This window comes from Parus major, chromosome 1A (genome assembly GCF_001522545.3).
Source record: "Parus major isolate Abel chromosome 1A, Parus_major1.1, whole genome shotgun sequence".
NCBI lineage: Eukaryota > Metazoa > Chordata > Aves > Passeriformes > Paridae > Parus > Parus major.
The window spans coordinates 50,802,410-50,827,565 of record NC_031773.1 but is presented as its reverse complement, the minus strand read 5'-3'; the positions used below and the strand labels follow the sequence as shown (position 1 = coordinate 50,827,565).

At 41.3% G+C, this 25,156-nt stretch overlaps 1 protein-coding gene across 1 annotated transcript in view; it reads right to left on the bottom strand.

Moving 5' to 3' along the window:
• Positions 1–1,433: 1,433 nt before the first annotated feature.
• The window catches only part of LARGE1 (LARGE xylosyl- and glucuronyltransferase 1), a 280,855-nt gene continuing 257,132 nt past the window's right edge, over positions 1,434–25,156 (bottom strand). Inside the window, exons 12-15 of the mRNA XM_015628279.2 lie at positions 23,043–23,321; positions 16,149–16,295; positions 10,883–11,078; positions 1,434–6,770 (exon numbers count right to left, since the gene is read on the bottom strand). Of these exons, the coding sequence (XP_015483765.1) occupies positions 6,573–6,770; positions 10,883–11,078; positions 16,149–16,295; positions 23,043–23,321 (820 nt within the window). The 3' untranslated portion in view covers positions 1,434–6,572. The remainder of the gene's footprint in view (positions 6,771–10,882; positions 11,079–16,148; positions 16,296–23,042; positions 23,322–25,156) is intronic.

The window sequence follows — 25,156 nt, the reverse complement described above, 5'->3', positions numbered from 1 at the left end:
CAAACCCATCATATCCTCCCCTACATTTATTTATTCCATTTTTCTTTGCTTACCTGACAGGCTGCTGATAGTCTTTGGAGTGGTCCCAGTGATGGAGGAAACATGCTTGGACAGAGTTGGGATTCATCACTCTCCCAAGTTCAGCTGTTAGCATTTGTAGGCTGGGGGTGCTACAAGGCCTCTGAATGTGTGATCTACATCAGCTTCACAGGATCCCTTTGACAAGAGAAAAGCCTGTAGAGCAGAACTGCAGGTGTTCTGCTCTGAAAGCCTGAGAGCATGGGGGATAAGTGATTTTCCAAAAATCACAGTTTATACTTATCCTTTGAGGGGGGGAAAAAAAGGTCTGTCTTTCCTCAAAATTAAGACTACCATATTATGAAAACCTCAATGAAAGAAGTAAAAGGAAGTACCATACACCCAGCCACTTCATTCACCCAAATATCATACACTGTGCAGAAAAAGAAACAGAACTCCCTCCAAAAAAACCTGAATGAAGAATTTTGCATGGACTACATCCTGCTATATATGCGTGAGGGGATAGAAAGAAGTTTTATGAGCAAATCACCAACTCCACCAGCAACCTGAAATCTCAGATCCTCTAACTTTCATGTGATTGAATGTGCAGCCTTATCACAAGCCTTATGATATAATGGTTAATGCTGAAAGTTCACATTTGCATTGACTCACAATTATGTTGCCATAATACTCAGAAATAGGCTAAGCTTGGCTAGAATTACCTAATGTGGCCTAATGTGTTCAGGGACCTCTTCTTGAACGTATCTGGGAAGGGCAGGGTGTCCAAATCCCTGCTCAGAGAATTATCCTCGGGTCAGAACTGTTTCTTTTGGAAAGAAATCTTGAGTCTTGTGGCAATGGACCATGGAGCTCTCAAATGCAGCCTTAGCTACCTGTGCAGTGACTTCCACAAATTCATCTTGCAGAGGTGTAAGACATTTTAACCCTACAGAAATAGTAATTTTCTGGGAGTAAGGAAGCTGCTCTTACCATGTGAAGAAAAACTACACAGAATGACTGAACAGATACCAAACTCTTAGCCCGGACTTCAGATTGTTTGCACCCTGACACTTTCAGTGACCTAATATTTCCACTGGAGTATCCATTAGCACATCTGAACAAATATGTTCATATGACTGACCACATAAATAAATATTTGGCTGGCTTCCCAATTCCTAGATTGTTTTTTTCAACTCAACATTGTAATTCTACTCTGTAAACAAACCCCAAATCCCAAGTAAGGTAAGAGGAGTATGTTCCAGCCAACTGACACATACACAGCTCCTTTTGAAATTCTCAAGGACTTTGTATTCTGTTTTGGAAATGTATAGCTACTCATAAAACCAAACTCTTATAAAAGCAAGATTTTTCTAAATCCAGGTTTGTAAGCATTTCCTGAGCCATAATTTGCTGTGCACAGCCAGCAGCTTTTCCAAGCAATTTTATACTGTGAAACAAATAAACAATCTTCAAATAATCCCCAATATACCTAAGCATTTGGATGTAAACACACCATCTAAATATACATTATTAATTACTACTGTAAAAATTACTTCATTGAGCTATCAATGCTTCTGCATTTTCAACACTGCAGTGGAAATACCTGATTATTGGCTGGCACTGTCTGCTAGTGATTTCTTTGTTCCAGTCTCACCTAGTGGAGTTGCAGAAACTTAGCTTCTTTTTTTCCCTAATATTGAAATATGTTTTGAGCTAACAATGATGCATTCTCTTTCTAGCACTCCCACCGCTGAATCTGTTGGACCTGGCTGAAGTTCATAAATAATGACACTCACCCCACTTGCTGAGCTTGCTGTGTTCTGCTGCTGCCCTGAAACCTGAGGAACACCCATACAGTATCTGGCAGAGCAGGAAGGAATGTCCTGAGCAGTGCCTAAGAGTAATATCTCTGATGATTTGCCAGGACTCCCAGTGCTCCTGGCCATTAATCTTTCTCAGCTGAAAACAGATGGGGCTATTAGGCAGGCTGGAGTAATGGGGGAAACTGGCAAGACAGAGAAGGAAATGCATTATCTTCTGGGTAGAACTGCACATAAAAATGAGAACATTAAAAATGTATTTTTCATATTTAATTGGACGATGTATGATTATACCTACCAGAAAATAATGTGTAATGTGCTTTTTGCAGGGCATTTATAAAACTGTTCAGCTGTGCTAGGGCCTTATTTTCCCCTCTGGAGAGAAACAGCAGCTACAATTCTGATGAGGTTTTTTGTGCTTCTCCCTCTAACACAGGGCTTACTCTGCTGCAACAGCTACTGCAAATAACACTACAAAGTGCCTCTGCTTGGTGCAGTAAAAGGAAAATGCAGCTTACAATTTACCAACAAACCACATGAAGCCAACCAGGTAAAAAATCAGTACTTTAGGAGTAATGGCAGTGTGTGTCATACTCAGTCTAACTACGGTGATGGAACTGCAGGTACAGCTGCTAATTCCTTTATGCCATGGCATCCAAGATAATGATTACAAATAGAAAAATAATAGCAAATTATGAAGTGGGATCAGATTGTTTACAAAGGAAACTAGCAAGGCTGGAAGGAATTACTACAGCTAGGACTTGGGAAGAAACCTGATAGATACTAAGAACTATCCCAGATAAAAAGAGACATTTTCTGTGTCTGCTGGATAGGCAAATGGTAGATGATCCTTAGTTAGAAAATGACAGGATGGAAACTTTTGAAGGTCTGTGTATATATATGTGTGTGTGTATCTCTATATATAGATATATCTACTGTGACAACAGAGAAAAATCATGGAAACATATAGGAAGGTTATGATAAGGTACCAAATAAGTGTTTCACCCAAAACTTGAACTTGCAGAGCCTGTTACATCACAGGGAGAAGAATGAAACAAAAATAGGAGGATTAGGTACCAGGCAGCAGGTTATTCTTTGGAATAATTATGTCTGGAAGTGGTGGGATGTCAAAAGGTGATGGAAAATTTCTGGCTTTGGGACTTGAAAAGTTTGCAGTGACTCTGAAATGTCCATGTTTTGTAGTGGAGAGGGAAAAGGGAGACACAGAATAAAATGTGTCAAGGTAAGAGCCCAATTTCTGTAATACTTTATTTCTGATCCCCTAATTAGGAAAGGTGAGCATTTAGGAAGGTTAAAGAGGAAAATACCCTCAATACCTAGTAGAGTGACATTCATAAATTTAAAAACAAAACTCTATTTTTCAAGAATCAATGGGTCTAAATAAAAAGGACTATAAAAACTGAAATCCTCATATTAAAATAGAAAGGGCTCAGAAACAGCCATGGAATATGGTACCCCTTGGATGAATGGAAGACAACAACAAGGAAATGTTGATATGACTAAATGGGAAATGTTAGAAGTTATTCAGGCCAAATAGGAAACCTTCAGAGAATGGAAATAAAACTATGTAAAGCTGAAAGGAAGGTATAAAATAGTTAAGATGGAGTTTGAGGAAGCTAAGAGGGAATCTGAAGAGCAAACAGTAGGAAGTTAAAACTGAAAATGAACATTTGCTCAGTACACCAAAAGCAGAAAGTGTAGATAACGGGCAGGCCACCCCAAACAAGCAGAAGAAACAATTAAAGACAGTAAGGACATTGCCAAGAATCTAAATGATTTATTTGCATCAGTCTTCACTGGGAGGGTGCTGGAGTGGTATCTAAATGAGAGACTCACACTTTCCAAATATCAAAGATACGGAGAGGTCATAGATTGAAGACTCAAGAGAGAAGTTGGTGGAACAAATCAATAAATCAAAGGCATTAAGTCACCAGGTTTATCTGCTATTTCTGGAAGATTTCAGGAAAAAACTGAGAATTAAGTAACAAAGTTCCTAGCAAATACCTACTACAGCAGAGGACTGGAAGACAGCCAGTGTTGTAACTGAGTTGGGAATTTTTTTTTGTTGTCTGTGGTGGATTTTGTCATGTGCTGAAGGAGCCCTGGCAGTTACAGACAGATATGTAATCCTAACTTACCATCAGGTAAATTATTTGAAATGTGCAAAAAAACCCCAAGACCCACACCTCTCAAATTATGAAGCACAGAGACAGACATGACATGACAGATACAAGTCAGTACAGTGTCTGTAAGGACAAAAAAAGGGATTCTTTGTACCTGCTACCAATCTCTGAGCTGTTTACACCAGCCAGCACACCTAAGTCTATCCAGGAGGTCCCAAGATTCACTGTACAGTCAGGCAAGTAGCAAATCATTATCTCCCTGCTCCCCCATCCTTCACCACTGAGAACAGAATAATGAGAAGAATGCTGATAATGGCACAGCCAAGTAATGTCCAGGTTATGCTGCTGCAGGGAAATCCAGTCCATCCTTTGGCAATGTTGTTAAGCCAAGGAGAAATGTACATCTGGAAATGAAAATTTTTAATACATATGGAACATAATGGTGGCCACACTGAAGCTCTGACTGGGGATTCCATGTAGGTGTCATGTTTCAATGACTGTTAGCTCCTCTCAGGGTCAGCTTTTGGGATCTTTCTGCACCCTGGCTAATCAACAGTCTGTGCTGCAGGGTTCTTCTCATTCTCCATCAGCACAGTGACCTGTGCCTTTAATGGTAATACAGGACTTGGGGACTTAACACTTTGATGTTTTCAAAATAATGTATCTTAGCTAGAAGTGAGCACCAATTTCCCTTCTTTCCAGCTCTCTCCAGCTTTTTATGTAAATCTTTGCATAAAGCCATTAAGAACAGAAAAGAAAGCTCTTTGGAAAATTATGCAGTGATATATTCTTATGCAGCCAACACTCCCAGGGGAAAAAGTGAAAACTACACACAGCCTCCCGCCCCTTTTTATTTCTTGTCAAAGATATTGCCTTTTTTGGCTTTTCTTATATATACACAGAATGATGAACTGATATTTGTAGTTTAAATGTCTGGTTTAACTGCGTGGTTTCCACCGTAACAGAAATCTCTCACAAAATGTCAGGTTAGAAATAAAACCAAGCTCTAGAGGGATGAGGTGGGGAAGAAAGTAGAAGGTCCAGTGGCTGAAAAACAAAATGATAAAATGTGAGCAGAACACAATATGGATCCATTTCCCAGCTCAGGCAGTGGTATTGGTACATGCGGTTGTTTGGTGTTTGGGGCAGGGAGACAGACACGTTTCTCACTGAGTTGTTTCTGCTTTTTCTATTAACATTGCAACAGAAATTACAAATAGCCCTGCAAGGGGTAGTGCACCTCATCTCTTCCTCCCATGTAAACACAACATTAATACTGAAGATAAAGAAAATGGCAAAAAGTCCAGTGTCTTGTTTTCTGCATTTTGCTTGTTAGGTTCCTGTTTGCCCTCCAGCAAACTCCTGTGTGTACCGATGTTGTGAACTTGACCAGTCCACGTTCAAACAAACACTCACTCAGATTCCCAACACATTCTTTTCTCCCCGTCCAATGGGGAGTTTATTCCTAACAGTTCTGCTCCTTTTAATTATAAACTCCTTTAACGAAGTAGTTCTGAGACCTTGCAGCAGGCAGCAGGAGAGCACCAAGGCTACTAGTTGCCTTTTTACTAGTTTATATTCACTGTTCAGCAAAGAAGTCCACTTAAAGCCTAAGGCCCAGTGCCTTCATGGATGGGCAGCACTGAAATGAGCCTACAAATCAGTATTCCCCTGGTACAATGTGCCTTACAGGTAAAATCCAATTCTTGCCTAAAAAAGATAAAGGGTTAGAGCCGGGTCCTTTATCTTATGAGACACATGTGAACAAGTTGTTCTGATGAAAACAGACCTTAAACTGACAAGTTTTGTTCACTTTCTGGCAGAGCTACTGATCTTCTTTACTGGACCACCAAAACCGAAGATGGCAAAGAAACACAAGGGAGATATTTCCTTGGCAAGGAAAAGGAGCAGCATTTAGGACTGGGGCAAAGGCAGGGTGGGATATAGGGGATTTTCCTGAAAAAAAAAAAAAAAAAAAATTGAGAAAAAAAGACCAACCAATATCATGTATACAACTGAACCTTCTCAGGAGTGCAGTATTGTGTAAGTGTCCCCTGTGTTTTCAAGGCTAATTCAGACCTTTGGCTCATCCTGCATTAACAAGGTCATCCATATTAACAGGGCCCCTGTGGAAGTTCACAGGTGAAAGTTCCCTTTTAGAGTAGTGCAGATTTGAAATTCACAGGACAGCGACCCGAAGATCTTCCTTTACAGATAAAAAGCATGTCAAATTATTAAATAGCAACATGAAATCCTGTATTCTGAAGGTCTGTCTGTGCTCTGCAGTCAAGAGAGCGGAGTGCAATCCCAGCCCCTGCCCAGTCCCCACCTTGGGTGGCTTGCAGGGCGCCCGGCTGGCCCCACTCGCAAACGCCTCATGAACGCTAAAGCCGACAGGCTCGGGGTAGTTGGGGAAGGGATGAATGAGCGTAGTCCCAAGACATGTCACTTCAAATTTCTACTGTTAGAACTGCCGAGTATGATATAAAAACAGGAAGTATTTCTCAGTCTGAAGTGTGAAGACCAGGCCCCAAAGGCTGGGTGGCTCTTGCCTCGGTGTCCCCGCTGGCCAGGTGTGGGCTCCGCGGCGCTAACTGTTGTTCTCTGCTGTGAGATATTTGAGGGCCGCGAAGCCGTAGTGGCGCGACATGTCCTGCTGGAACTCCTCCTTGAGCGTCTTGAGGCAGATGCGGTATTGCTTGTTGGAGCGGAACTTGGTGATGTCGAAGCTGGGCGCGTGCGGCATGTGGATCATGTAGGCGTTGGGCAGCACCGTGAACTCGTACTCCTGCGGGACAGAGACACAGCTGTGAGGGCGATCCAGCCTCCCGCACCTCCACAGCCAAACCTGCTCCATCGTGTAACAGTGCACTTTCTGCCTCAGGAACAACTGACCCATCAGGGATCTCAAATAAGCTGCCCTTTATTCCACAAGTAGCTTTTTCTTGGTTTTTTTGAAAGATCTACTTTCTCTTTTTGTAAAATCATGTAATTTATTGGGTTGAAAGGCACCTTTCAAGACAATCTAGACCAACCTCCCTGCAATGAGCAGGGACATCTTCAACTAGATCAGGTTGCCAGGGCCACATCCAACCTGACCTTGCATGTTTCCAGGGAGGGGGCATCCACCTCCCCTCTGGATAATCTCCCCCAGTGTTTTACCACCCTCATGGTAAAAAAAACCAACAACTATTTTAGAACATTTTACTCCATATAAGCTAAATAATGGGGAAATAGTGCAAAAGGCACACCCACAGCCATGTCTGCCACACAGATTTTTCAGCAGTGTGATTGAAACAACACAGCTGTGACTCCACAGCATGAGTTTCAAGTGTCTGTGCAAAAACACAGCTCTGCCCCTAAAATTTGTTTTGCTTGGGATGCTGGAATAAGCTACATTTACAAAGGCTAAACTGCATGGCATATGTTGCTTTGCCTATATGCTAAGATCCTTACAGAGACAAAACTGTCCAAAACTATTTATAAACCTGAAATAAGGGGAGAATATGATAACATTTATAGGCAGTGTGTGAAAATGAACCTGCTAATTCCATATGCTTAGAGACATTTTTACGCAAATTAAGTTCTTCATGAAGTTTGAGATATTGTGCTAACTCTCCTTCTCTTGTAAAACTACTTCACTTATTCTCTTTATATCGGACCAAGTTCTTTGACAATTTTTGTTGTTGAAAAATGATGGCTGATTTAAATCTCAATTATTTCTGTTACATTCTTTCAATTTTTACAGGTAAATATACAATGATTAGAGCAAAGCTCAAAAAAGCCTGATTCTTAGACAAGCAGAAAGTTCACTAGAGTAGGATGTACAACAAGCAGGTATCTTCTGCAAGGAACTGGGTAAGGGATGTGAACCTCATTATTCTGTGCCCAAACAAAGTACCCTAACCACTTTTTTCATATGGAATTTCAAGAAGTCTGAGTTGTACTGGATGCAAATTACAAAGAAACTCTGAAGCCTCCACAGGCAAATTTCCTATTTTCTCACACAGTTTCTACCTACAGTTGTTGCTGGATTGACTCATTAACTTTGTCTACAAAATAAACTGGCCTGGGAAGGAACAGCCACAGAGCATGCTGGCTTTACAGGAAGTGGTGCACAACTGGTTTGCAATGTCCAGTCACTTGTATATTTAGGAGCCTGTGCAGAGACAAAGAATATATGCAGCAGAAAGGCAGAGTACTCATAAACATTTTAGTAGGGAAAGAGATTTATGGGAAAAACACACTTGTGCTGATAAACCTCAGTGTTTCACCTGTATGTGCTGGACAGCTAAGTGCAGATGCAGCTCCTTCTTCCCTATGAGAATGCCTGTTGCCTGACAGACAGTGCTAAAGTGGTAAATTTTGGTGCCAATTTATAATGTCGTCATATACAGGAATGGGGTCCCCTGATCTTCTGTTTGAGGTGAAAAATGCAAGAGCAAAATAATATGATGCTCACAGGCAGACTTTATTTAGCTGGAAGATGCTTAGGGCTAATGGGGAACCAAATGTGAAACCAAAGGCTGTCACCATGGAGTGAGGAGAGCTGATCAACTACAAACTACAGAAAACGACTCTAAGAGACCTTATAACTACAGGATGGAGCTGCAGAGGAAGATGCATCCCCTCCATATAACCTTTTCCTTGTTCTGTGTTTGCACCTCAAGTCTGTAATACTGCAAGTCAGGGACTGTCTACACACTGCAGTGCAAACTCTTCAGCACAGCAGCGTTCCCATCCCTCTGAATGGCCTTCAGGCACAGAAAGCCTTTCAAAAAATTTTGAGTCTACTGCAAATAATCCCTTTTGAAATATGCTGGGCTAGGGTCTTGCAAAATGGGACATAGTCTAGTAGCACAGTCACTGAAAGGTAGGGAAAGGTTTCCTAATGATCTCACCTACTACATGGAAAAGAACATGTTGAGAAGGCAATGCACTTGCAGGAACCTCTGTCCCTATCTCCTAAATTACAAATTCTTTAGATGGAGACTGGCATTATCTGTGCATTTGCACAGCATCCAGCTCAGTGGGCACCTGCATGCCCCCAGAATGACGATTATCTCCATGGCATGTCCTGCTCTGAGGGATGGCAGTGGCACAGGCTCTTGGAAAGGGATCTGGAACAGACCTCTTGACAGACACTGCAGTTGTGAGGAGCAATGAAAAAACTGAGAAGCTGCTCTGCCTACTGGTAATGAAGCCAGCCAAGCAGCTGGCAGCAACCTGATCTGTGCACACCCCAAAGCAGAGGAATGCCACAGGGGAAGTAGCTGTACCATCCCATGTCTTCTCCAGGCTCATTTGGTGGGAGAATACCCATGTTGTTACAGAGGAAAATGAAACTTCTTTTGAATGTGATGCTGTATTTAAGGCTGGAAGAGTGAGAAGAACAATTTTCCAGAGTTAATTCCAGCCCAATGGTCCTTTAAAATTATTGTGTTGTGATCAACTTTGAAGAATGTTTCCATTTCCCATGTGTGGATCTCTGTGCTGGGCAGACACTTCTGAACAGAAGACTTAAATCCTGAACGCCACATAAGAGCTGCCCCTGGGAACATAAGCCCTGTTACCCATATTAACAAATAATAAACCATTACCCTGGCACTCTCCACAACTGATGGTTAATTTATTAGTGTTTGGAAAGTGCACTAGAAAATTACAGTGATAGAGCAGAGAAAAGTATTATTAACGTTAATATAAGGGACATTTTTTTTCTAGTATGTAATATTTTTTTTTAACCTAAGTAGGTACAAATTTGTTGGGAATGCCCTTGGCAAACAGAGGGCAAGTGGCAGCCAGCCCAAGGTGACCATGTGGTTTTGCAAGCAGAAGTAGAAAATGCCTGCACACAAACACACTGTAGCTCACACCCCAGAGACATCATCTCCCACTGACTTGCTCCAAGCCTTGAACTGCTCAGCTTCACATAAACTGCTCTATTCCAGATTCAAAGCAAAAGCTATCACAGGAGGATAAAAATCGCCAAAACCTATTTTTTTGGTTAGCATGAAATGCTACTAGTTCAAACACTGGGATTGAAACCAATCTGAAAAAAACTACAACAAACCCAAACTAGAAAGAAATGCCATGACCCAGACCTTGCTGATTAGTACAGTGGGTAGCTCCTCATCCAAGAACAGCAGGGTGATGCAAATCCTGCCATTTCAGTGAGCAGCAGCACTGGGCTCCCATGGAGCCAGAGACACTGCCAGCCTCTAAGATCTGGGTTGGCAGCAGGGACCTTGGCAACTCTGAGAGCTCTGGTGCCAGTCTGGGACTCCTGAGCTTTCTCTGCATCCTTATTATTATAAATTCTGCCCTACAGCTTCATCCCAAGTCACAGATCCAAGAAGCAGGTCGCCCAAGGCTCAAGTACCTGAATCCTTTAGAGTCTGCACCACAGCCCCAGACTTTGGAAATGTAAAGACTTTGGCTTTGCAGAAATGTGCTGTAAATCCCAGCCAGAAATTAAAGATGCTTGCCTTGAATTCAGCTGAAGACTAGTTTTTGAATTCTAAGTTAGCATTTGGGACTCACAAACCTCTATTTACCTGAAAAAAATCCAGTTAGGTCTACGTGTTCCTTAATAAGTGATGGGATTGGCAACAACTGCTGCAACGCTTCGGTCAGGAGAGCACTACAGAAGATGTGCCTCTGCTAAACAATGAATTTCTTACAACTGACAAATAAATGAACTCAGGCTCAGTTCTTCATTTAATACTTGACAAGCATTAAACACAGTGTACCCAACTCAAGCAGCACTCATTAAGGAGCTCAGTAAGGCCAGGTGAACACTCTGGTGATGCAAAGCGTGACACCTTCCTACAGGACGCAGATTTTGTTGTAACAACCCCGCTGCAGAGCCCCGGGTGAGATACTCGTGTGTCATCTCGTCACCTGTGCATCCAGTTCCATGATGTGAGCTACTTTGTTCCAGCCAAATCCCACAAAGCGCCTGTCATACTCCGGGCAGTCCTTCCTCACGACGACGTATGGCTCAAAGTCTGCCTCCCACTCCACACGGTAGGGGGTGGTGGCTGTTCGCCACTTGGCAAAATTTGTTGGCGCGTGCCCTTTCGTCCAGACGTGGTACCTGAAACAGACATAAACGGCAGGGACGTGGGGAGGCAATTAGATAGAAAGCATCTTGGCGAGGCAACAAAATATCACCTGTTAGATGAAATGCTCAAAAATAAGGACATTAGCTTACAGTTCACATCATCATTTTCAGGACGCGTCGGAGGCAATTTCTAGGACTATTTCCAGCACGCCTCCCAGAGCTCAATGCTTAAACACATCTAGTTGGCGAAGGATAGTGTGAAAACAGTACCTCATGCTAATGTGAGAAACAATTACACAGTACCCTGTCAGTTCATCTGCACTACAAGTGCTGTGTCTTATTCCTAGCAACCAAGCAGCTGCATCGGTCGGTGCTCTAAAATCGGTGTGGAAATCTGCAGCTCAGATAAGGTCCCTAAAATTAGCTATTTTCCCACCATAGTGAAATTCACGATCTGTTTTATAGGCAATTTTATAATTTGCATGAGAGACACCTGCAGCTCTGGATAGATGTTTCATTTTATTAATTACAGTTATTTCTATGGCAGGAACCAAGATGCATAATTACATTAATAAGTAAAATATTACATATAGGCTTTCTGCTCGAAGTTCAACAAAGTAGGGAGTACTCCTGTGATCTCCAGTAAGGTAATCAATTTGATTTACAGAAAAAGATCCTTTTATATTTTGCTAATCTTGTTTAGGTCACAGCAGGTCTCTTCCTAGCATAGCTTGAATGCACCCCATTAGTGCCAGGGTCAATGACTCTCTCACCCACTTATTCTAACACTTTCCAAAAATCAATTAGACAAGCTCTTTCTGCAGATTCATAGATTAATTAATGAAACAAAGGCATAGCAGGTATCTGTATTACAACACTGAGATAGATAGGCAATAGAAGGGACAAAACAAAATATCCTGCCAATTTGTAAAGTAAGGTAGATCGAATTCACAGGGATGACTCACATGCTAAAAGTGAAGGGATTTGAGCATTAAATATTGCAAAATTACAACATGATGTAATGTTTAAATCCCAGAAATTCTCATCATATTTTAAGCTATTACTTAAAACAGGAATATAAAATCACATCCTAGGAGTTTTCATTTGAACATATTTATATGGCTTGTAACAGGAGAATCAGAGGTGTTCAGCTTTGCTGACACTGTTTAGGGCAGTGCAGAAAGACTGAATTATTAGGATGGCATTGGGGTCACAACAAGTAATGTGTGGTCCTTTGTATACTGCATTTCTAAACTGTAAACAGGCTTCACCACTTTCAGATATCTTGCCTAGGGACCAGGAAAAACAAAACCCTTTTGCATTAAAAAAACTGAGAGTGAAATAATTCTCCAGAGATTATCAGAAAGCAGTGCCAGATTCACAAAGATGCTTATAACCCTCAATGCCCTTTGGAATAATCACCAGAAAACCTATCCCTTTTCTTGGTCTCTTTAGGAGATGCATGGCTAACCTAGTCAGACACTAATGTGCAGCTATCTATGCTGGAAATAAAACCAACCCAACAGTAACAATGTGGGGTTTAAAATGATACAGAATTGTGGAGGGTGCTGTATCTTCTAAAATCCTACCTCCGGCATTTTGAAATTAATTATGATAATAATAATAATAATGACTGCTAAACACTTATGAAGTGATTTGTATCTTCAAAGCTCCATACAAACTTTGGTTAATTGAGAGATTCCTGCAGAGAAGCAGCCAAATGCTGCTGTTATTCTAGTAACACTTTCCCACTGATTTAAACAGGGGGTAACAAGATAGTAACCATAAAAAGAATTTGATTTCTTTCCACCCTTTTTGGAGGTATCAGTGTAAGCACCTGTAACAGCTCAAGTATAACCTCTGTGAGTCAAGAGAGCAAACTAGCAGGGAAAAGTAAATAATTGGAAAGAGATAATTAAGGAAAAATATGGAACTGGGGTTGCAGAGACAAAGCAAAGCAGAAAGAAAGGAGTAGATTTGATTGTACAAAACCAAATAACAACAGAGGTTACTTACTTGCCTCTTGAGAGTGATTGATATGAGTGGAAGGAAAGAGAAAGGCAAAAGGATAGCTACAGTCCTGACAAAGACATAAATGAGTATAGGATGCTCAAATGAGGTGTACACACAATAGTGATGGAGGAGTAATTAGACTGAAAACAAGAATTGTGAGAGCACTGTTGGATTACATACATATCTGTACATACAATATATATGGGTTCATACACAGATAATCTGCTGGAACTAGGTCTCAGTCAATGGCTGATTACATGAACTGTATTGCAAAGAAAGACAAGGAGACACCATTCCATGAGGGTCCATCGAGAGGAAGCTCCCATTAAAGGCTGAGACATTTCCAACAGATTTTACTGTTGGTGCTGCAGTTGTGAGAAGAGGTTCACAGTCTATACTGGTATTCCATCTCACAGGACAAATGAATAAATGTAATTTTCTGCTCAGGCCTTTCTTACTCAAGATTTAAATACACATTGAATTTTAAGGCCACACTCAATCTGACTGAATCCCTGGAGAACTTTGTAAAAATTGTGAACAACGTATTTTTCATTACACTTGCAATTTTGACAAATCCAAACCAAGTAACTCGATCTCCCTAAAATCATGAGGAGTTTCTTTCCCACAGTTCATGGAAAACAGCAGGAACACACCACATCCCCCCCCCCCTCCACTTTGGATCCAGTGTTTCATTTTACTTGTGTTAGATTGCTTTTATTTAAAATAAAATGTCAAAATTATAGTAAACTTCGCTAAAGTTAGCAAAATGAAGTAGTTATTCTCAGTGTTCTTCCTCCCTGCCTCCTCTAAGCTTCCTGTTTCAGCGAGAAAGATGACTTGGTGAAAGAAAAACTTTCCTGCTTCTGTTCTCAGATGCTTAAACATTTTGCTGGATTGTGGATGCAACCAGTTAATTAGTTAATCAGTTGTTGCTTTTTCTGTTTTCTCCATACAATGATGTGTCTCCTGCCAGCTGTGGTTTCCCCTGTGCCTGGATGTGTGTGGGCAGTGCATTTGTGGCTCATCAGCTCTTACCCAGGCCCTGAGCAGGCACATCCTCGGGAGCACCAGCTGCCAAGGGAGCCAGTGAGCTGGCACAGAACCCCACTGTGGCAGAGGGTGTCACACAGCACACCTTGCCAGCCACAGATGCTCACTTGTCTTCTCTTTTCTTCTGCTGGTGACTGAGGGATGTAATTGAGAGCCGTTGTGTACTTCTTAGCTGCCCAGAGGTAGAAAAGGTCACCATTTCAAAAAGAGGTGACAAAAGCAATTTCAGTGAGGGAAAGATTGTAATCTACTGTGTGGTGTGAGGGACTGGGATGCTGCAGGCACTCTCAGCAATCACTGTCACAGCAGTCCTCCCCAGCTCACTCCCACCCGCTCAGCGTCAAATTGCAGCGTTATTAAAGCACCTTGAAGGTGGAGGTGGAAATTCTCAGCCCAGAGCGCAGATGCTTTGTGGCTGTTGATAGATTTGAGCAATGAAATGAGCCAAAACAAACTGGGGAAGCATTTGTAAAATGTATCCTACATTAATATGTACACCAGCTACAGACTGCCTGTCCTTCAAGTCTTATTTAACCTTGCTTTGGAAAAACTCCCACTGATGTTAAAGACATTTTTGCCTGAGTGAGACTTGAGAAAGGATTTGCAAATCTGGTTGTGTACATAACACACCAACATGCTATATAGCTTGAAGCTGAAATCTGTAGTGGAAGGCCACCACTATGCAGCTGACTGCTGGTGGAATGCAACATCCAAAAATCCTGAGGGTGTTGTTTTCCACCAGAAAGACTTTTTTTATCTCAGCTACAGGAGAGACAACTATTTTTTATCCGATCTCTTGTTAATTTTTATGCCTTTTATATTAAGGAATGATGGCAGAGGGAAAGGTACTTGCTCTATCAGTATCCTTAAGTAATTTTACAGAGGCATGCCTCTCTCAGCCACCTCAGCTTTCTGTTTCAAGGCAGGCACTGTAGAATTCTGACACTGATCAGAATTACGTTTTCCAGACTCACACAGGCTGTCTGCTATGACATCTGCATGCAACCATATGAGGGAAGGGTGGCTGCTGCAGTGAGAGTGGTGTGTAATATAGGGAATGGGAAAAGTGTGAGGAAAGCTCTAAAGGGAAGGATGGGAGAGGTATGATTTGAGCTCCTCCAGCCATGGATAATGCCTAGCTTTTTCATAGCTTTTATCTCTAGGTCTCAAAATACTGCAAAAAGGAGAGGTGAACATTGTTACCTGTATTTCAGAGATGGAGAACAGAGATGTAAGAAAGCAAAGTGATTCGTGTAGCACCTCTCAGCAGGGCAGTAGTGGAGCTGAGAAGAGAACGCAAGTCTCCTAAGCCCCCTCTCTGTGCAACATCATAAGGCCATATTGTACTCTTCCCATTGCTGAGATGCTTTACAAATGCCTGCTAATCAGACCTTACCACACACACCCAAGAGATGGTTAACCCCTGGTAGTTGCATTTTAAAACTGAAGAGTCTGGCAGATAATAGAGGTGACTTGTTCACAGCCACAAAAGAAGTCTGCTTCAGAGAGGAGCTCCAAATTTAGGTGTTCTTTGCTTCTTAGCCTCTAGTCAGAGTACTCTGTTACCCCTGCATGGAGGAACTCTAGGTATTAAGCAGCTGTTTCACACTTTAAAGGAGCATAAGCCAAGCCTGTGCTTGTTTTTCCAGTAAGGAAGAGAACCAATGGGCAGAGATACAATACTTTTGGTCACATGAGGAGACACAGCTACCCAGATAGTACTTGGCAGCCAAAAAGTAAATTACACGCACTTGAGTGTAATGGTCACGCTTGATTTTGTAGCGCAATAAAAAATGATGAAAATAAAGCAAATTCGATTTAACAACTGAAGCCCTTCAGTAGAGGACTGTAATACAAGATAAAAAGCTGAGCTTACAGACAGAACATATCCACGATTCTGTTCACTGCCTCTCCACGGAAAGGGAAAAAAATTGTAATAAGTTTTTTAATGCAGCTGACAGTGAGAGAGAAGAACCAAATATTCAGAAGAACATAAAAAACAAAGAGAATGACCACAGATTCAAGAGTATTTTCCATTACCTGAATGTAAAGAGGGTTCCCATGTCCAACATAGATAACAGCTCTGCTTTTGACTTGGGGAAGGAGAGGCGGTAGCGTAGGGTCTCAAAGGCAGGTACAATCAGAGCTTTCTTGGTGTTAGCTAGGTCTAGCTGGATGACAGACTTCCTGGCAAAGAGAAACAACAAATAAAAGTAGGAAAATTTCCAAATGAACAAATCACTGAGCTTTTCAAAATAAAGTGCAGAGAATGGTCAGTTAAGATACTATAAATGCAACTATGGCCCATATCTTTTCCTACATGTGCTTCAAATTTTCTTCTGCTTTTGGTCTGCTGCTCTAAGAGCAGGGAGAACTGCAGAATTCCAAATAAGCTTGTGTGTTTGACTGATCAATGCTGCCCTGACAGACTGCTGGCAGCAGAGAAGAGCTCTACACTGGATGGACTGGGATGCCTCTCTTTTTCCTTCTTTTCTCTGCAGGTTGTTCAGTGCAGACTGTTTTGGGGGGTGTGTGCGTGCACATACGCATTTCACACAGCAGGGCTCTCTTCCAGGCAGGGGCCTTGGGATGCCTGTCAGAGCAGAGGGCTGCTTAGCAATCTCTCATCCTGCCTGCCAGAGGTGTTCAGCCTATTCTTTCCTGACAAACTAAAACCCAAAGAAAAAGAAGTTACTTTTCCATTCCCCAACTGAATCTCATGCTTGTCATTAGAAATAACTCTGTCTCAATTTTCCTTTCATTATCTCCATATTTCATACCAGAAATATTCCTCTCTCTCCCTGTCAAAGTCAGTTCCCCTGAACAGGATTCACTGTCCTGACTTTTATGCTACTGCAACAAGCAATCAAGGACAATGTTGACAAGCAGCAAACCCTCTCCAGCCTTTTAAGTTGAAGGAATTTGGATCGCTGTCCTAATAACAGAAGGACCAAACAAATAATTTTTCTAGGCCCAGAATACCTAGAATTCATTTATACTGCTGTCAGAGAAAAAGAAGATGAGCACAACTACTTAATAAAATCTGAATTTTAGGGAATTCATACTACCCTATAGGCCTGTTTTATAAAAAGCAATCTGTTCTCACCTCCTTACTGCAAAGTTTGCATTGTTTAAAGAGCTCCTGACACATCCCAGTTAACTTTTCACAATGGAAGGATTTTAACAGCATCTTATCATAAGTGGTTTTGTACTTTCTTCACCATCACTAGAGGCCAAGATATCTACATGTCAGTAGATGACTCCCTCACAGTCAGCATTTATGACCTTCCAAAGTTGTTGAGCAGTGCCAGTGACAGTATACAGTCTTTATGATGCTGCTTTTAAATGTTTCTTCCCTTTCACACTTCTGAGAGCAGGGGATACTAATATAGTTTCTTTTCCAAAATCAAAGTCTTTCTGGTCTCTGTGCAATCTATCAGCCTTGAGCAGTACAGCTTTGGGGATTCAGTTCTAGGAAGGAGCAGGTAACATTTGTAGTCATGCTCATCCTTTGGGCTCTGCAAGGAAACAGCAGCTTCCATCTATGGCTGTTACTGCAACTTTTTTTTAGGGAAAGCTTAAAAGGCCCAGGCAAAACTCAAAGGCCTTGCTGTGCTTGGCACTGTCCAAGAGTAGGAAACGATGTTCACAGTCTGAAGCTGACCAGAGCTGCAGCAGGCACAGGTATCAAGCACAAGTAACAGCAGAATCTGTCAGACAGAGCAACCTGTGTTGAATCTAGTGTTGAATGTGACTAATTCTCTAAGATATGGGATATAACCACAAAAATAATGTCAATATCAGCAATTCTTTCTGCACACTCCACACTGCTCTTGACACTGTATGCACATTTCATACAGTTGCCAATGCCTGAACTATTGGAAAGAATAGATGATAATGCCTCCAGGAAGAAATCAAAAAGCAGAGGGAACAAACTGATAGAAGAGCCTGAAATCACTTGCACTGTCAAAGGTCAACATGAAAAGTGAGGTAAGCAAAGAGATACAGAGGTCTGGAAACAAGATTTTTGAAGTGCATACAGGCAAACACAGAGATGTGGAGATACTTCCAAAGTGAAATAAAATAGCAGGATATTCTCTGCAGCAACATTTTCAAGAGATAAGTGAGCATTTACGGTGCATGCTGGTATGCCAGGGTGACCTTGGCTGGACACCAAATGCCCACCAAGCTGCTCTCAGCCCTCCTTCTCTGCTGGGTAGGGGAGAGAAAATAAGATGGAAAACAACTTGTATGTTGAGATAAGGTGGTTTACTAAATCAAAACCAAAAGCTTTAACGTGCACCAACAAAGAGAAAAACAGAAGATTTCATTTTCTCCTTCCTATCAAGCAATGTCTGGCTACTTCCAGGGAAGCAAGAACACACGTAGTGGTTGCTCCAGAAGGCAAACATTTTAAATAATGAATGCCCTGCCTTCCTCCTCATTTTCTTAGCTTTTACATCTGAGCTGACATCATTTGGCATGGATTCTCCCTGTTCAGTTTGGCTCAGCTGTATTAGTTGTGTCCCATCTCAAGATCTTTCCCTCTCCCAGATGGGGGCAGAATGATGGAGGGAGCACTGATGCTGTGCCAGTGCTGCTCAGCACTAACCAAAACACTGGAGAGTTATCAACACTTTTCCAGTTACCAGTGCAAAGCACAGCACTGTGAGGGATGCCATGGGGAAAGGAACTCCAGCTCAGCCACAACCAGTACAGGTGGTAAGGTCAAAGTGGAGGGGCTCTCCAAAACTGAGCTGGGAGTTGAGACACACCCAGACAAGAAGCCCAGCAGCACTGATCTCTGAGTAGAATCACCTGTCCTTGAGGTGGACTCAGTGATATAGAAGACTGATGCAAAGGGAAGAAGAAATTGCTGCTGACATCCAGATGTTGAACTTGAGTGATAAAGGACAACAGAGGCCATTTAAACTGTGATAATGGCAGGGAGGACTTGTTAGAGGGAAAAACACCTTCCATTTTCTTCTCATAACTTGGCTGGTGGTCTGCTCCTTGGACAACCAGCTGAAAATCTAATTTCTTCCCACTGGAAAGAAATCTACTTTTTCATTTTCTGTCGGATGACCTCTTCTCCTGTTTTGAGTGGAAGTGCTATTTGTTGATTGACTGGTTCTGTTACACTTCAGGATAGGAAAATTTTCACTGTTGGTGCTGCCAGATATGTGGAATATAATGGAGGAAATACATTTGCTTATTTTGCAAGCTACCACTGGGCAAATTAGGTAATTCTTGCACTGTCCTGTTGAGGGCTATTTTTTTTGATTCGGTAGTGTTGATTCAGTATCTACTTTCTTTTCTTGTCCTTTTCCCCCAAACCCCAAAATAAGGATTTGTGTCTATGAAGAGCTAACTCTCTTTGTGCTAGTGTTGTCCAGGAAACCATTTCCCAGGTATCTTTGTGTTCAGACCTAATGTGTGTCATTCTGACACAGTGAAGGCTGGGTTAAATTTTAAATCTAATAAACTCTATTTTTCACAAAAGCAGTGAGGAAATGAATCTTAAATCACAGGAGTCTCCTCATGGGCTGAATGAACTTGAGCATGTTGGTATCAATCTTCTAATCTGCACAGTACTTTTCAAAAATTAACACAGAATTCTCATTCTCATGTAAGTAGATAGTAAGATCATTCCCATTTTTGGAGGACAGAGATGCTCAGACATAGAAAAGTTAACAAACTAATCCTAAACCACTGCACTTGGAAAAAAAAAAAAAAAAGGAGTCCATTAACTCAAATGTGCTTCCACCATCAGGATTTGTTAACTGGTTGGTTGCAAGTAACAAATATGGCAGGCACTGAGCTTGTGGTCAGAACTGGAGAATTGTCAATGCACTGTTAAATTCATTAGAATGCTCTTCCTCTCTGCAAAAGCAATGAATTCATAGACTACAAAGGCAACCATCACAAAAACCCCAATAGCCACAATCTGAATTACCTCCCTAGCTGAGGTGCTGACAAATAAGCAGAACTACTTCACAACTCATGTTGTAGGGGACAGGTATAAAACCCGTGGATGGAGTTGGGATGCAGTGTCCCAGTTTGTGTTAAATGTGTCACTGGAAGCCAAGGGAACATTTTACACAAATGTGTCAGGAAAGGACTTCAGTGGTACCTGTGACACCTGTAGATAAGCAGCTGTCTCACTGTTTTATGTTAGAAGTGACTGCAGGATGACCCAAACACCTTACTTGCAGCAACCAGAAGAAGCCTTTACCTCTGGGACAATGACAAGATGACTTCAATAACTAAGGTAAACAGGAAATCTTTAAATGATACATTTCCTTTTGTACTTCACAGAAGACTAAAGCAAGACTAAAAGGGTGTTTGATGGAGATAAAAACATTGAAATGGTTTTACTTAGCAGCTGTGAAAAAGCTCAATTAGCACAAATCTAAGTGCAAAGCAACAGATAAATAAAGTGATAGGTAACCACCAGCTCCATCAGTTTCTCCTTCAAAACTGGCTGTAACCTCTCTCTACCTTCAAAATACACTGAAAATATTTTTCAAAATTCCTTTCTTTCTGAGAATATATTATCTGCAGAGACACAATATGCAATACATGTAAATCAGCAAACTTTCAGTGAGGACTTGCCTGGCTTATCCTGTACAAAGTGATGCCTGAAATACCACACTATTTCCATTTGTTTATGGTTGTTCTATCTGAGGAAATGAGGATAAAAATGTGTTACGTCTCTCTCTAACAAACAATTGCTGCCATTCAGACAGATAGCACTAATCAGCTATTTGCAGAAGCAGTGGGAACAGTCAATGCAGAAAGACACAGGATATCCATATTTAAAATAATCTCCATGCACGTCCCTGCTACTTTGCTTAGAAAAATCATTACTGAAAAAGCAACAAAAGCCTCTAGTCCACATTAAAAATAAAAAAATCAAAAAATCCAATTACTTTTTAAAGAGCTGGTAGTAGCAGATTAGCAATTCCCAGGCAAGAGAGACTCTCTGTCAGAGTTAAGGTGGTATGGGCCTTAAAGAAGGCTAGCAGAGTAACAGGAAGTCTTAGAGGCAGCAGCTCTCAGAGAGCATCTCTCTTTTTTTTTCTGAAACATCACCAATGCATCATCGTAGTGCATTTAATTCTGTAACACAGTATCACCCTATGAGAATTATTTCTATGGTTGTAATATCTCAAGGAAATGGTGGTACATTATTCTGTCTTCCCTCCTCTCTTCTTCCTTTCATTGCTGGCTCCATCCATGCACTGTGATGCAGCATGAGAGAACAAGTTCCTTTTCTAGCAATAAATGCCAGTATCAACAGATGTCATCCTTACTGTGTCCAGCACTGATCTGCAGAAATGTACCAGTATGCAACACTAACATAGAAGGACACAGAAATGAAGAACAAGTCTTTGTCCACCTATCTGGAGATATCTAATATGTGCAAGGGACAGAATAATTTTGAAGTGCTCATAGCACAACTTGAAAAGACTTAATGAAATAAAAGAGAAATAAGCTGATACAATGTGTTAATACTTCAATGATACAACTGAAATTCAGCATCTTGAAAGCCATAGAACGGTTTGGGCTGGAAGGCACCTCTGAAAGTCACCTAGCCCAGCTTCCCTACAGTGAGCAGGAACATCTTCAACTAGACCAGGCTCCTCAGAGCCCCATCCAGCCTGACCTTGAATATTTGCAGGGATGGGGTACCCCATCTCTCTGGGCAACCTGTGCCAGTGTTTTGCTATCCTCATTGCAAAAGATGTACTCCTTGCATCTCATCTAAATCTTCCCTCTTTTAGTTTAAAACCACTCCTCGTCCTTTCTCATAGATTCTGCTAAAAAAGTGTGTCCCCATCTTTCTTATTAAGCACCCTTTATGTACTGGAAGGCCATAATAAGGTCTCCCTGGAGCCTTCACTTCTCCAGGCTGAACAACCTTAATTCTCTGACCCCTTCCTCATAGAAGAGGTATTCCACCCCTCTGAATAGTGAATTTGGCCCTGTACACATGTCACAGAGTTAAGCCCAAAACAAAGAAACTCCTCCATAGGTTCATGATACCAGAAGGAATATTTTCCTTTACACTCCAAAGCCCCGGGCTTATGAACTGACAGCGAACACCCACAGGCAGGCCCTCACTGGAACACTTTGATCAACTTTTACCAAATTAGAACAGAGATGAAAAGCAAGACTGGTCAGGATAAAGGAACTGACATCCTCCTGTCTGGCCACAGGGTGTCCTCCTTGCTCTATGCTTTGGCCTCAGATGACCAGCCTCTGCAGGGGAAAAAGGTCTTCATTAAAAAAAAGGCTCAGTTAATGATCAGAAGTCTGTAGTTTGCTCAGCCCAACCTGCTCACATGCCGTATTATACAACACACACTGATGTTACTCTTCCCAGTTTACTTATGACAATTGTTTTGCCTTGACAGGTGCTGGCATTGCAGTCATATTTTTGAGCTGGTTAGTCTCATCACCCTCTTTTCAAGATAAGGAACTGAATTAGGAGTGTGTCACACGGACAACAAGTTCAGTAATGCTCTGCATGTTTTTTCTGTCACTGACGTTAAGAACCAGAGATGTTTAGAGAAACTGCCTGGTTCACATCTCTGCTAATAAACTATGTTCTTGGACATTTAATAATACTTAACCCAGTTCAATTTTCAAATTGGCTCTTCTGCAGCCCTGAGGAGATTATTCTAATTGCTAACGAGGCTCATATTCAGACCTGGGTTTTTTCTTTCATAACCATTTTGCTTTACTTTCCAGTTACAGTCCCTTCTACTCTAAAATTTCCTGTGCCTTGCTGGGCATTGTCACACCTCAAATATTTATAAGCTGCCGTTTCCACATCTGCTCAAACTGTTTTGGGAGTATGTGAGAAGGGTGGGGTGTGGAGAGGCTGCAGTCGTGGGTGACAGTGGGAATTCCCTCACTGTTCACTACCTGAGGTACTCGTAGAGTCCATACATGGGCAGGAAGTCGATGTCGGACAGAAACATGTATGGTGTGCTGATGTGCTTCATGGCCACGTTCCTGAGCAGGTTCACAGGGTAGAACTGCCCCTCCTTGTACACGATGTGGTAGCCAACGTTGTGGCGGCTCATCAGGACTTCTGAGCCCTGAGCGTAGCGCAGGAATTGCTGGGCTTCTGCATCGGAAAGGTAGAGTGCCAGACTGATGGGACCTTCCCAGTGCTTGCAGATGGCTTCAAGCATCTGGAGCCTGGAAGAGGAAGGGTGAGAGTAAGAGAAAGCTATTTCCCTGTCTGGGACTCTGTGTTCACCTGATCAAATGCTGATCAAATGATCTAAGTGAGACAGATTTGGCATACTTTATATGCTGTGGAAAGCAATAAATATTTTGACAGCAGAATTCATTATTTAAGATGGTAAGTTGAGGTCTCCTCCTGGACAGATGGACTGCACCCTGGATACACCTATCTCATGAAACCCAATGAAGTCTAAGATGGCCCTAGATTAGATACACACATCCACAACTCAGATACCTAAAGCACCATCATTTTCTGTTTAAAGCTTTGATGCTGCAGGAAAACTCACATGGATAACAGGACTTACCTAGTGGGAGCTTTGAGCAGTTGCAGGGATCTGCTCATGTGGATCTACTTACAGGATAGGGGGCTCATAAACTTCAACACTGTCTAGTGCCCAATTCACATTTCAGGTCAAGCTATTCCCCACAGTAACACACTACAGTGCTCTTCAACAAGCTTGTGGAGACAGAGGTGTACAGACCCACAGACTGTTTTACCTCCTGTTTAGGAAATCCTTCCCCAAATTTTTCCAAGGCAGTTAGTCAGATCTTAAAGGCTGTTAAAAGAGAGGTCAAGGGGATACTGACTTAGGTGAACATGTGCATTAACTAAAAGAAGGCTCACTGTTAGGGAAAAGGACAAAAAGATGACACATCGATAGAAATGGGATTTAATATTAGTAGGGAGTAAGGAGGGGAGTAAGGACAGATGTGGCATTGCTGTGGAATATCAAAAGAACATTTCAGACAAAACTATCATTAAAAGTACTAGCTTGTATATGTTTAGCACTATCTCATATTTCATTAAATCATTTTTTAAACAGGTTGTATCAATGTATATTTTAAAAAAATTCCAGCTTTATTGACAAAAATGACAAGGAAAGATTTAACACACAAACGTAAATCAAACCCAACTCGGTCAAAATCATTTAAGCACTTTGGGTAATTTATGGCCTAGAGATTGAGATGTGTCACCCAAAAATACAGCAAGCACTGATTACAATGCCTCTTGATTTAATATGAAGGGAAATGACCTATGCAGCCTAGCCAGATATTCTATTAAAAACTGGGAAGAGTAGATGATGCAAAATTATTATCTTCACTCTGTTCCAAATCCACATTACTGCATTTTTCCTATTAATATTTATACAAACTGCAAGAAAAGTTTTCTGCATTAGCATAATCTGAGAAAATAATTTCCCCCTCCTACTATCTCCCTAAGATTTGCAAAATAAAGTAATAATATGCTCATACCAGTAAACACACAGTCTGACTTAACAGTAATAGCTTTTGCCCACATTTCTGAATGATGGTGATGATACCAAGATGATAGAATAATTTTTTCTTAGATATATTACTTTACTAGTCTACACTTGGTATGTCATTTTCTTTTTATCTATTATTGAAACAAAGGCTACTATCAGCCTGAAACATACAGCTGAATTTGAAACACAAATCAATACAAAAAGATCTAAAAGGTATGTAAAGGGTTTAGAATTTTGATTACACAAATAATAAATAGGGAAAAAATAATCTGTTTATCGGGAGATTCCAATCTATCAGCACTCAAATTTGAGGCATCATTTTAAAAATGGAAAACTTGCCTAGTAAAAAATGCAGCAAAATGCCTTTTAAGGACTCCATGTAATGGACTAAATGGCATGTTAACTTATTTACACAGCACACCTGATAAGGCAAAGCTTTTCATGATAATGAAGTGGAAAGTGGGTTTTGGTTGTACAAGTTCCCCTCTGGACATCTTAGTACCTTTCAGAATACTACATTTA